General features: G+C 42.8%; 2 protein-coding genes across 2 annotated transcripts; both read left to right on the forward strand.

Annotated features, from left to right (window-relative positions):
- Positions 1–1,211: 1,211 nt before the first annotated feature.
- LOC115204256 (cofilin-2) lies at positions 1,212–5,481 on the forward strand. The gene is made up of 4 exons (XM_029769678.1): positions 1,212–1,321; positions 3,818–4,128; positions 4,237–4,313; positions 4,422–5,481. The coding sequence occupies exons 1-4, from the start codon at positions 1,319–1,321 to the stop codon at positions 4,532–4,534; spliced, it is 504 nt and encodes a 167-aa protein (XP_029625538.1). The 5' UTR covers positions 1,212–1,318; the 3' UTR covers positions 4,535–5,481.
- A 53-nt stretch (positions 5,482–5,534) lies between these two features.
- On the forward strand, positions 5,535–13,338 carry LOC115204255 (transmembrane protein 151B). Its single transcript, XM_029769677.1, has 2 exons — positions 5,535–6,605; positions 9,765–13,338. Exons 1-2 carry the CDS (start codon positions 6,546–6,548, stop codon positions 11,427–11,429), a joined length of 1,725 nt encoding a protein of 574 aa, XP_029625537.1. The 5' UTR covers positions 5,535–6,545; the 3' UTR covers positions 11,430–13,338.
- Positions 13,339–14,506: the final 1,168 nt, after the last annotated feature.

Below are 14,506 nucleotides of genomic sequence, written 5' to 3' on the forward strand. Positions count from 1 at the left end.
ATCAGGCCTAATATATCAGGCCTTTGTCGTGAACAATCTTATATATCAACACAGCGAATTTAAAAGAATGTATTGTTTTATAGCAACAATTATCATCCCTTCATTTTATCCACAGAAAATGTGTCACAAAGCTATAGTCTTGCTCATCTCACTCAGTAGACTAGCCCAATGTATGGATGTGTGGAAAAACTGGTGTTGCTATAAGACAACGAATGAACACCTCCCGTAGTCACTCTCCTTCTCCTTCTCTCTCAAGTCAATTAAAAAAGCCATTATTGGCATGGGAAACATATGTTCACATTGTCAAAGAAAGTAAAATCGATAATAAACAATTGTGAAATAAACAATCCGAACTGAACAGTAAAGATTACACTCACAAAAGTTTCAAAATAATAGAGACATTTCAAATGTTATAATATGGCTATTTATAGTGTAACAATGTACAAATAAATATGGGTTGTATTTACAAGGGTGTTTGTGCTTCACTTGTTGCCATTTTATTGCTGCTGTGATGGCACACTGTGGTATTTCACCTAGTAGTTTATCCTCTCTCTCTCTCTCTCTCTCTCTCTCTCTCTCTTTCTCTCTCTCTTCCTCTTCCTCTTTTTTACTCGCTTTGCTCTGGTTTGAGTCTGTCGTTTATATTGCACAGCAAATACTCGTCTGTCTTGGTCTAGATTAGAACGAAATGCACTAATGGCCATATATGGAGATATAGATGCCGCGAACCGCAGGGTGTGCACGAGGCGCGCATAGGCCCTACTGCCGTTCGTTTCCTTATTTGGAAGTGAGTTTAGCCAACCTTCTCATTGCGAATGAATGACTGATGTATCGGAGAGAGAGACACGTCAGTCCCTGTGTCTGTCAAAAATGCATACAGTAAATTGATTGTAAGAGACAAGTTGGATTGGACATACTTTTTAAAAGCTGATTTAATGCGCGCAAACTTTTCTTTTCACCATATAGATCATTAGGGATTTCAAAAAGTATGTTCTTAATATAGTCTAGAGACGTAGCTATAAAGCTCAGTTTTCTTCTATAACGTTATTATACTCTATTCTATATGGACATTGAGTGTTACAGTCTAGATCTGTAGTTTAGCCTACTGAACGTCGTTCAAGTGCATACTGTGATTGTGTCAGTGTGTGTTCGGGGGAGGGTTATAATGAAAATACAATTCCCATAATACTTTGGGTTGACACTTGCTCCCTTTGTTCTGATGCCCGTCAGGCGCGTGTCCGCCGCTCAAGTGTGAGCTCAACAAGAAGAACGAACATTTCATTTTCGACTCAGACGCTGATACACGAAAGACCCAACCATGGTAATGTTACTTTTATGGTTCAAATAACTAATTTCGTTATCCTACATATACAACCCACAGTAGTTGTTTTGGGGAGGGGTAGTTAGCTACTTGGCCCGCTGATTATAAAATTAAGTTATTTATTTCCCCACCATAGTTTTACAGTCGATGAACATTGTCCACCTTGCTAGCTAGCTAACAGCCCACATTTGGTAACTAACTGTTTAACTTGGCTAACCTGCCTCAACAATTAGCATTTAACTAAACCGCCATTTGTCATTTATGGTCAGAGTTAACTAGGTATCACCTGGCCCCTCGGGATTTCCACTCAACCATGACCTAACAGTATCACTAGTATTAGCTAAGCTAACTCGGCCTCTTGCTAACCGGATGGCTAAATTAGCTAGCCAACTAGTTAGTATACGTAGTTAACTGTGCCATCTGAAGTCATCTAGCTATGTTAGCAAACGAACGGTACGCTATCCACCATTGGTGTTGATTGGAATTGACAATTGCTTTAACGTGACAATTGTATGTTTGAGTAAGACGGTGCTAGACGAGTGTCGGATAGGCTAACGCCTCACCCGCTAACATTTACTGCCAGCTAGCTAGTACCGGTAGCTAACGTTACCTCCCGTTCCAGCCGACCCCACCCTTAACTGCAAGTACAAGGAAGTGTGCCGTCAAAGCTTGCTAGCTACCTGGTAATGTTCGTAGATTATGACATGTCAATGGATTTTGTTCAATGGTATCTTATTGTTGACTGCGTATGTTTACTTTATCAATTTCGGCGACAGTTGTTGAGAATGATTATTGAGAATTGGTTAGCAGTTCCATCAAACTAGGAAGCCATGGCATTGAACCCTGACACAATTTCCTTCTCCCTTGACTTGCGCTGACAACGGCACGCCAGTGTGTTTCTAACACTCGAGTATGGGTTTCTGCTTCAGCACACCCACCATAAGAGTGAATGTACCAAGCGCTGTAACCACTGCTTTGGGGAAGTGGAAATGCAACAACTTCCCAATGCAAACACACTGTTCGTTTGCTAGTGGACATCCTGTTTCATATGCCAGGGTGTCAACCCACTCTGGGTGACATTTCACTTCCTTATGTTAAAAAATAAATGTTATCAAGACAAATGTAATTCTACATGTTCTGAATCGTTCAGTGGGGTATTTCTCTAACATATAATTAACATAAAAGTGCATCAGATTATAAGCACCGAGCTCTGTTTACAGAGCGGTGCAGCTTTATTGAAAAAACGTTTGACCATTTTGTGGTTGGTCACAAATAGAAAAATTAGCATGACACTAGCTGAATTAAATGTAAAAGGATTTCGGGTATGCACAGTGCTCTGTTGACATTTCGGAGATACGGTTTTCAAGAAGCCTTCGAAAAATACACGAACTTCTCGTTAATATGAACAAGCATATACTAAAATCTCTCAATCGATATCTGTCTTACCTCTTATTGTTTTATGACTAACAGATTTAAGAAAGATAACGAGTTCAATGGTAAACCTGTCAGGTAGCCTTAATTCTCACTCAGCATCCAGTCTGGCTAGCACGATGCTTTTCCCCCCTGATTTATTACCACTTTTTTTTCTCTGGCCTCCATTGATTTAGTTGCCATAATTTTGACCATCTTGTAAGGGTAATAACTCCCAATACATTTTGAATGGATTATGATAAGATACATGAGGTTTGGAACATTGTTTTTTTCAGAGGATTATCTACAACATTTTATCCATTGGTCAAAATATGTTTTTGATGGGACACTCTACATATGGTCTTAGTTTAGTGTATTCTTTCCACCTTGGTTATAACAACATTCTAGCTGGTTAGCTGCAAGCAACCAGATCATCTTCATACCACTGGAAATGGAACTGAAATGTATTTTCTTGAGATTAATATTCTCTTTTCAAAGTTTTCCCTGGCTCTTTTTAGAGATTGTTTTGGAATGCAAGTGGATGATTGTGAAAATGTAGACTATGTTTCGCTTAGTCAGTTTGTCCAAGGTATTGATTTCAGGAACAGTAACTGCACCCTCTGCTGTCTTTCTGTTTGCTTGATGAATAATTATCTTTTGTTCTGACACAACCCTCTGAGTTTTTTGTTTGTTTGACTTGTCTTTTGCAATTTTGAGGGAAAAAATAGAGTTCTTTTGGCACTCAACATCCTTACTTGTATTTCAATAATTCAAGGACTGTCCTGACTAACAATTGTTCCAAATGTTTTCTTTTAACTGTAAAGTCCACTCCTCTGAACAGTGCAAGTGTGAAATGATTATAGTGATTTATCAACATCCTTATCCCAGTGTGCCCACTAACAGTGTTTGCTTAATGATTAGTTGACAGGCTGAAGATATCAGCAATCGTTTAGTCTGGAAAAACAAGCCATTTAAAGCCCTGCAAACTGTTTTAAACTTCAGTCCAAACATGCAGACCAAAGCTGAGAGATCGCATTCATTAACCTCTTGGGTACATGATGCATTCAACTGTTTTTCTCCTCTTAGGCTTCTGGGGTGACAGTGACTGATGAAGTTATTACAGTCTTCAATGAGATGAAGGTCCGTAAGGCCCAGGCGAACGAGGATGAGAAGAAGAAGAGGAAGAAGGCAGTGCTGTTCTGTCTGAGCGAGGACAAAAAGCACATTGTCCTTGAAGCAGGTAAAGAGATTCTGACTGGTGATGTGGGTACCACCATCGCAGACCCTTACCTGCACTTTGTCAAGATGCTGCCTGCAGACGACTGTCGCTACGCTCTCTATGACGCAACCTATGAGACCAAGGAGACCAAGAAGGAGGACCTTGTCTTCATCTTCTGGTGAGTGTCAACTGTTAAGCACTGGGTTTAAGTCCATTTAATTTGATTACAACTAGTCAATTCTGCTGATATAAAGACCGAATATTTTCTGTTTCCTTTTTATCTCAGGGCCCCAGAAGGTGCTCCACTGAAGAGCAAAATGATCTACGCCAGCTCAAAGGATGCCATTAAGAAGAAATTCACAGGTGAGCTTAACTTTTTAGGTTGAAAAAAAATCTACCTGTGACGATGATTAGGGTGCTTTCATTTGTTTCGTTTTTTTTCTCACATTTGACCACTTTGCTAATTTCTAGGTATCAAGCATGAATGGCAAGTTAATGGTTTGGAGGACATCAAAGATCGGCGCACCTTAGCAGAGAAGCTTGGAGGCTCATCAGTGGTCACCCTTGAAGGTGGGCCTGTATAAATCCACTCTGTCAACTGAGGCCTACAGGGAAAGAAAAAAACAGAATTTAAGTCCCAGGTGTATGGCTGTTCATTCCAGAATGAGAAGGAATTGGGTGAGGGGGTTTTACAAATAAGATGGGGTGGAGGGTGTCTTGTTGTGGGGAGAAAGATCAAGTATGCTATTTCATGGTTTAAAATTGTGGTTATCATTCCACTTCTCACAATGAAGAACAAACATAGACAAGTCTCAATTTGTGATGAAGGATTATGACAAAATAGATGAAGATTTGTGTCAACATTTCCAAGATTGTCCTTGCAATTTCCAAACTAATGAAGAACAAAATGTGGTTTACACAATGAAATCATTAAGGATGATATTTTTTAAACAGATGAGGACTGGGTATGTCTCTTGTATGATGGTGTATGGATTAGGCAGAGCAAAGAGAAACTTGAGTGAAAAATCTAAGTTTATTGGTCACACAAACAGTTTAGCAGATGTCATAGCGGTGCAGCAAAAATACTTGTTACTAGCTCCCAACAATGCAGTTGTTGTGGGTAAACTTGTCAATTTATGCACTTTGTTCACACCTCATTTATTTGATGGTAATTCCTCTATTGACAAATTTGTTGTTCTTTAGCATATCAGTAGTTAAAACTAGGTTTATTTTCCAATATGCTTCCCGTACAAGTAGAATTCAAAAACGTAACATTATTCCAGGAAGTTATTATTTCTAAGACCTTTCAGCAAACAAATGCTGTGTACAAAAATGCATTCCTTTTTTCTTGATGAAATTTCAGAACAGCTTAAACATAAATTGGTTGAGGGTTTAACAAGATGGAGTCAGGGGTATGTAGTAATGTTGGTGGCTCCAGTTGGAAGAAGCCTATGAGAGAAAGTAAAGCGTGGATGGATATATTGTGGGTGTTTTTGTCTCCTTATGTCTAAATAAAGAAAATGCACTTACATTTACTAGCGTTGGCTGTTGCATTTTTTCCCTATGGTTAATTGTCCATTCCTGCATGCCTTTTTATATTACTTAAACCCTGATATAGCATGTTTGTAGATACATAAGTATACTTACACTTATTAGCCTATTCATAATGTGCATATTTTACATTTGACAGCACAATATAGCCAAAGCTAAGTGGAGGCGAAGCGCACGGGCATACAATTTTCAGCATAAGTGTCAGGTCCACACTTTCTTGGTTCTGTCCCGTTTCTGCACGTAGACCCTTGCCATGGAAGTAGTTGGTTGTGAAACGTGGGCGATGTGCAAGGCTCGTCAGACTGTTGAAGAAGCGGGATTTGCTCACAGAACTTATATCGGGAGTTAAATGACTACAATATTGCCACGGCAACAAATTCAAACGTAGGCCTTTTAGAAAATGGTGCGCGTTTATGTCCCTACTCGGTGACGTCAGCGCTAACCGTCGACGATTAAATGTGCAGGTGAAAACGGGAATAAACATGACCAAACGCGCGAGGAGGAGGGTGAACGAAATTATCTGCCAATCATAATTTCTAAATGGTGGGATGAGGATCTATTTACGCCTACGGATAAATAGCGTGCTATCGCACTTGACAGACCAGAGCTGCATCGTCAGGAGGTACATTGTGACTTAATGTACAGTATTTCCTCATCTTTCTTCCCCGCTGGATGGTCCATGTTGGAGCCTGGAGCTACTGTAGATAACAGCAATACATTAGCAATAAACCAACATACGGTGAATTAACGGACACCCGAGAAACTACACATGAAACGGGTTTTTGCCATGTCCCGCGGTCGTCGTGTGACAAGAACCGCAGGACAGGATCGAATCAAGCCGTTGGGGCAATGCTAGGAGCTGTGTTAATAACCTGGCAAGGGGAATACTTGATACCCGAAGACGTTTGCTTTCGGAGAATCGAATTCAGACATGGGGCTTGAGTTGTCATGCGGGGCGGTCCGGACACTGGACCCCCTGATCGTGGGAGTCTCGGATAGATCCCGATGCTCACGGTCAAATCGTAGCTTGTGAGGAACGAAAGAATGCCTGCGGTGACCGTGACCGGAGAAGCGCCCTTACTGAACGGGGGCAGAAGAGAAGAGGTAGTAGAGCATTGGCTAGGTTGTTTGGGGTGTGGGGGTGGGGGGGGGGGGTAAGTGCGCGCGTGCGTAATTGTTGTTTTGGCTGCTACTGAATGGCCTAGGCTACTATATACAGGCTAATAAAATGACAATGTTAATACCCATATAGAATGTGCGCTTGCAATGATATTATCCATATATTTAGATCTGCACTGCATGGTGAGCTCAAGCTCCGTTTTCACTCTTCTGTAACCAGAGGAGCTCACTCAGTTATCCACTCACTAACCAACATGTTGAGCACAAACATAACTCTGCGTCTCTGGTGCGTCCGAGTTTGATCAGAGGAACGCTGGTCTTTACAATAGGCTACGAGAGACCAGTCACGTATTTTTTTATTGCGTGTATACTACAAGGTTACTAGAAGTCACCTCTCACTAATGGACGGACGCAACTGCATTGCAGTCGAACTGGAGGTGAACGATTTAGCTCCCCCTCATCTATTTGCCTGGGCTGAGATATGAATGCCACATACAATTACTGACACGATAACAACATTCATTATTAAATAATTCCTCATGATTAGGAGACATCTTCTTTCGGGATTACTTATTAGAATGAACTGTACAGCACCAGGGTACATTATAGTCTAAGATCACTGTTCTGTCTGAGTAGTAGCCTAAACGTCCAAGGACTCTTATGTTAGAGTCCTCAGTTGCTGAGCTGTAAACTCAGCTCTTATGTTACAGAGAGATCAATAAAAAGAAGAGAGACAGATTGGCCAAGCACCAGAGAGCACTATTGAGTTTTTATGTTTGTGTTATACTGACACAACCATATCTACTGTTAAGTCGGCCTATTTCCATAAGTTACATGTCATAATGGCCTATTTTCCCATGAGCGTGGTTGGTATGTGCACATAATGATATCTGTGTGTCCTGTCAGGCAAAATCAGCACACCTCTGTGTGTTAATGTTTATTTCTGAGGTTGCTTTTCTACGTGGGCGGCCTCTGTGTTCCCTTGAATGTTGTGGGGTTTGAGAGAAGTAAGACAGATGTGCAGGCAGAACTGTAAGCCTGCCATCTCTACTTTCTCTCATCCTCTGAGTTTGCCGTTCATCTCAAAGTGAAGGTAAGACAGTGGAAGACAGGCTCCAACACACATAAAAACAAAGAAGGGAGGGAGATCTGTAGTATCATTACAGTTTGGACACTGGTTGAAGAAAACCTGCTTGGGTCAACCCACATAGAGCTGTGTGTCTTGTCTTCTGTTGTGTTTGCAGCCATCAATGGTCAGATTTCTTCCACGTACTTTGAGAATAATTGTACTCTTATGTAGTAAGGACTTGCATACTACAGGCTGACCTACTTGAATTTATACACACACAAACTCACATTATGTTTCCGCCTGCCTCTGTGAGAGGCATTCCCGATAAAACTGTCTCCCAGACCGGTAGTTCTTAGGCTTGATAAATAATTAACACTGGTTGAGTAAGACTGAAATGCTCTTTAGATACCTACTTAAACATACTATCCATCTCTCTCTGTCTGTTGTTGCATCAGAATAGGTTACATTTAGTTGGATTTGTTTCTATAACAAAAATACACTCCTTTACTCTGTCCCCCTTCTTTATTCATCTTCCCTGTACCATTATTCATTTAGGCAAACTTGCTCTGATAGTTGATAGGTGAAATATGTTGTCCTTGTCCTTATGACAGTAAGAAGGAGCACAAACAAATCTTCTACTGTGTGTGAAACTGAAGCAGTTTTTTCCATTCTTCTTTCAGCAACAGTTTTACACCCAAAGTAGTTTTACAGTGCTAATGTCAATACGGAGTGGGAAGAAAAGCGATCAAGTGGGAGGGAAAAAGCACAGTGGAAGAAACATGATGCTCCTAGTAAACTACCCATACCTCTCTTTCTCTTCATCTCTTCCTCTCTAATGGCCTTTAAGTGGGGGATGAGTACAGAGTTAGCCCATCATCATTAATATAGACACACACACAAATGTAATAAATGAGCAATTGAGGCACTTGGCTTTAGGTTTACGGTGAACTTAAATGGTCTCCCTTTTGACTCAGCGTGCTCCCTTGTCCTTGTGATGCAGGCACAATTAAATCCCGGCACCTCTGCCAACAGGAACACACCTCCTCACAGCTACCGTTTGGACAGCAGCCTGCCTTTTAGCAAAACAAACCTTCCCTGCAAGGTCACTGTCATGGCTGTGAGAGGCCCATTTGACTACATCAAAAGTGAAGCAGATAGATACTCTGATCTCAGGGCCCGTATCCACAAAGCATCTCAGAATAGAAGTGCTGATCAAGTATCTGTCCATATAATCTTATTCATTATGAGACTCTTTGTGGATATGGGCCCACCTCTTATCTATCTCTTTTTTTTGTTTTCCTTTTGGTTCGTTTTCTATGCTCTGTGTGGCCAAGAGTGACCCTGTCCATGTGCATCTCCCTATGGGAAGCAGGGATGGCCACAGTACCACTAACTTCCACTGGCAACAGAGAGCTGAATGCACTCTCTTTCTCTCTTGATGAGGTCTAAAAGCATCAACCTCTTCCAATGCCCACTAAAACCAAGTGTTTAAAATGGGCTTCATGGTTTGGGTTTCACTCTGCCAGGAAATGTGTTCATGCCTCCAGAGACTGGAATGTTCCATCTCTGGAAGAGAAGGGGAGCAAGAGAGGAGACAACATTGATGTTTATTAATGTTGTTTTGACATTAAGGCCATGGTGTGATTGATGCCCAATTGTCTGTATTCTTATGGAATACACTTAATATATGTTCTGTTTTTTCTGTTTCTGTTTCTTGCAGAAAAATCCAGTTTTAACACCGTTTCCTTTCCTTGTCTTTCTGCCTCCTGTTGTATGTCCTTCAATCCTGTTCCTCTCCTTTTTATCACCCCTCATACGTTCCATTACGCGTGATGTTTTATTATTGTTAAAACCCCATCCCCACTACTTAAACAATCATTTATCCAATGTCCTGTCCACCCTCACATCACTCCCTTTACCCAGATTTCAACCTGTGCTCCTGATCCCATCACGCAAACTCTGCTACCTTACTCCCATTTATATATCTAACAGAATTTCTACTTGTATTTGTGCCTGATCCTCCATCCCCCTCCATCATCTGCTTTACCTTGTCTCTTATCCCTTCCCCCCTGTAGCAGCGTCCCTGTAAACAGTCCCTTCCTGGGTCCCTATGCCGAGAGTCCCACTGGAAGTGCCTGCTCCTCACACTTCTGATGTTCGGCTGTTTCGCCACGCTGGGATGGTGCTCTTTTTACCGCGTCACTGTCATGGCTGCCGATGAACACGGCCTCTACTACGGCGGCCGCGCCCGCCTCTACCATGACAGCCCCTGCTCCAACGGCTACGTCTACATCCCGGTGGCCTTCCTGATCATGCTGTATCTGGTCTACCTGGTGGAGTGCTGGCACTGCTTCTCTAAAACATCCTCTCTGGCCAGGGTGAGGATCAGCAAGGTGTACAACAGGGTCCAGAGGCTGCAGCAGGCCATGCCCTGTATCTGGTGGAAGGCCATCAGCTATCACTATGTGAGAAGGACACGGCAGGTGACTCGATACCGCAATGGTGATGCTTACACCACCACACAGGTGTACCATGAGCGGGTCAACACACACACAGCCAGCTCTGAATTTGACTATACCCGACATGGTGTAAAGGACGTATCCAAGGAGCTGCTTGGCCTTCTGGAGCACCCGGCTGTACGCCTTCGTTTCACCAAGTGCTTCAGCTTTGCCAGTGCCCATGCCGAGGCTGCCTACCTCACCCAGCGTGCACGCTTCTTCGCAGAGAACGAGGGTCTGGATGACTACATGGAGGCACGGGAGGGCATGCATCTGAAGAACGTGGACTTCCGTGAGCACATGCTAGCCTTTCCTGACCCTGCGTGGCCGCCCTGGTTCTCTCGTCGGCGCATGTATTGGCTGATCTCAGCCCTGATGTTGTCCTGGCCACTACGTGTGGTGTCAGAGTACCGTACTGCGTATGTCCACTATCATGTGGAGAAGCTGTTTGGTGAGAACGAGGAAGTCAATGACAATGACAGCACTGAGATGGGCAACTACCGCTCAGGCCAGGAGAATGGGCAACGCGGTGGCCCCAGATTACGTGTCATATCGAGGGTCAACACTGTGGACATCACTGAACTGGAGTGGCACATTCGCTGCAACCAGCAGATGGTGCCCAGTTACTCCGAGGCCTTGCTGATGGATCTGAACACCAACAACACAACATCTTCGCCCTCTGCGTTTACCGGGGCAACGCGTGTCCCTATGAGGCGGAACTCTAGCTACGTCCTCCAGAGCTGCCCCCGCTGTCGCAGGTCCACCAGCAGCTCCTCGCTCCCCTCGCGAGTCAGGGGGAACGTGGCGATGGGGGCGGGCTCTTTGACATATGGGACAGTGGGAAGGATGGGAGGAGGAAGGCTAGCCCTCAGCCGCAGTGGATTCTCTCTTGGCCGTTTGCACACGGTGCGGCAGGCCTGCCTGTTTCACTCCCGGAGCCTTGGTGCGGGGATGGGGAGTAGAGTGGATGAAGGTGGTGGGTTTCTGGGACTGGGCCTCCGCCGGGCTAACGAAGAGAGCAGAGGGGTCCTGGAGGGAGAAGGATTTGAAGAGGATGAGAATAGTCTGCAGCTAGAGGAGGATAGAGAGCAGGAACTAGAGAGAGTGAGGGCTGAGATCATGCAGGGAGTGGCCTGTGTGACAGAGAGACCACCAGCTTATCAGGAAGCTCTCCACTTGCCTGTGTTGATCGTCCATGGTGAGGAGAGCTGCCATGGAGGGGAGGACCTTGACGCAGGATAGTCACTATGATTGGCTAGGGTGATGGAGAGTAGATAAGCAAATCTGCTCAGGATGATGCAAGAAATTAATGAGAGGAGGGCAAAGGAGAGGAAAATAGGGAAGGAAGAAAAATAAGTGGCAATATGGAAAGGATTGGTAAGGAAGGATAAAGAAAACATGGAAAAATCCTAGTTTCCAGACCTGTGACAAAGGACTACTGCAAAATGTGTAGGGAAACCAAACTATTGTGTCACGGTAGATTAAATTACAATTATGTAGTTTCTCTTGCTTAAGAGTGTGTAATATGTGTATCCCATTGTCCACAATGAACAACAATCGCTTTGTATCATTGTTCATCAATGTATGAAATGTATGTTCATGAATGTATGGATGTTTCAATGAGCTGCTGAGTTAGCGCTTAACGTCAGGAGTAGTAGTAGTCCAACAAGCTATTAGATTAATTCAAGGGGCACTGTATATTGTGTAAACTTACATAACTCCTGGGTGGAAGTGGAGCAGAACTCTCATGCCAATGAAATCAAAAAACGATTACCATTACACAAAGAGACTATAGTAATCCGATTTTATATTACTTTTAGATGTAAAACAAATAATACATTTGATCAAGGCACTGAAGTGATGCGGCTTATGTCACCTACTCACCTTCCTCTTGAGATAATGCAGATCCAAGCGGCCAACAATATTGTCCACGATATGACATCACAGATATAGTGAATAATGTTTTAAGAGTTAAGTGCACATATGGGTATGTTTGAGCAGAGATGCAGTAGTTGCTAAAAATCTAGCTACTTTATGAGAAACTTTATGATTTTATAAAAATGCAGAACAGTATACATTAACACAAAGGATTGTTTGTGTATGACCCACAAGGCCTTAAAAAGGCATGTCCTTGTTGCTCAGCCTTGTGACTCCCTGTCAGCCAAAAACACGCATTTGCCCCCTCACAGACAACAGGAATGTGGAGAAAGACACTCACTTTTTAAACCTAACATGGATATGGGGAACAGGAGATGGAATATGATAAGATAGAGTTATGGAGAGAGCAATTGTCCCATTTTATGTTTGTAAGATAAATCCCTTTATTCATCCAAAATGCCTCTTAGCAATTTGGCCTTAACTATGATTCTAAAGGGGTTCTCCCCACGTCTCAGTTCTGCCCACTGTTGTAGTTATACATCATGGTCAAGTATGGATATGATGCAGTAGAGTACATATCCACCCCCCCCCCCCCCACCCCCCCACTCAGCTGATGCCATTAGGATGGGATCGATGCTCGGAAGCCTTGGGCTCAAAGCCAAAACGGGTTATTAGGAATTAGAGCAAAATTCATAACACAATATTTATTTCAAGAAATGTATTATCTGCCTTTATGTAGATAATCAAACAACATGCAGACAGCACATAGTTGACATAACACACAGCATATTTAGCTCAAACACAACTTCCCAGAATTACAGAAAGACACGCCCATACAAAGACTGACAGCCAGGCGAAATAGCATGTCAGGACTTCCACTTCTATACATCAGCATATTCACATGTCATAGTAGGTGCACATTATTAAGCACAAATAGACCATCTTAATAACAGTAAAAGGATCCATGGATGTGAATGTGGACCTACTTTTCAAATAATGGCCATGTTAACATTCATAAGTACTGTATGAAGGTATTGACATGGTGACTTGTCCCACCAACACTTTAAAACCACTCCTTATCGTGAAAAGACTGCTGTATGTTCCCATTCTGTTGTATCTAATGTGTTACCAATACAAATTCAAATTGTTGAGTGTCAAGTACAGTAATTGTTTGAAATTGCATTAGGCCTGTAACTGTTAGGTCACGTTGTTGTTACCAGTGTTCTTGTAACTACATATTGTAACCAGATTCATAAAATCATTTTGTAAAGAATTAGAAGTGTTGGTTTTGGTTCTCAGTACATCCATGCATGACTGTCTGCATGCAAGCAAAGTCTCACTCTCCCTCCAACCCTAAGCTGGTTTTAAAGGAGGGCTAAGCACCCGTCACATTTCATATGACAAATGAGTCTGCACATCAACTGCATGGGAATCTACCAGTAATTGTTAAGTAGAGGTCAAAAACAACAACATTTGAGTGAAGAGGAGAGAAGAAACTGCTGCAGCACATTGCATTTGCAGATGTGAAACGTTTCTCACTGTGGTAAGTGGCCCTTCCAAGAAATGTCTGTAGACATACACTATTAGGAGTTTATATAAATCAGAGCAAAATGTTTAAACACTTACAGCAAAATGTTGTACTATGCAGTTATGCAAGAACGTTGGTAACCACAATGTAATTATAATCCAATAACTGCAGGTAGTTACACTGAAATATTGTATATTGTCACATACGTGTTATCCACAAATTACTTGTTGGCTTCCCTTATACTGTTTTACATCTATGTCTCCATATGTCATTTTGTTGTTCAGAATGTGGCTGAGTGGTGAAAATGTGTTGCCTGTTGTTGATAGCACTGTAGGTGAGAGATAAGCTCCATGGTAAGCTACTTGCAGTTGTCTCAGGGGCCGATGAATCAGACTGATGCTGCCACCATGAACATTTCAGTCTTTATTAACATTTACAGAAGGGTGGCTAATATCTTATCAAGTGGTTTTAAGATAGTGTTGATTCACTAGGGTACACCTCAGTGCAAATCCATGTCAGATGGTTTATGCTGTGCTTGGTGTTAATGCCAGACTAGTGTGTGTTTTGTGCCCCATTTGTACTGTAATATTTCACTTTTCACTTTCCCCCAGTCCATAAAATGTCTCAGGAGCAGGTGGATTCTGTTGTGAGGAATATGGAGATCCTGTTGGTGGAGGCAGCGCGGCTTAGGACCCAATGCAAGGCGCAGAGCACCCAGCTGGCCCTGGTGAGGTCACCTCAGCTGAGGGAGGAGGGCCAGGGCCTGCAGATTAAAGCAGTACAGCTAGACATATCCAACATACGCAGGCAGCTGGAGCAGCTCCTGGACACCAAGGCCCCATTGAAGCAAAAGAAAGACAAGCTCGCAAACTCAGCAAGCAATTGTATAAGATGGAGAGAAAGAGAGTGCTTG

Source organism: Salmo trutta, chromosome 12 (assembly GCF_901001165.1).
Source record: "Salmo trutta chromosome 12, fSalTru1.1, whole genome shotgun sequence".
NCBI lineage: Eukaryota > Metazoa > Chordata > Actinopteri > Salmoniformes > Salmonidae > Salmo > Salmo trutta.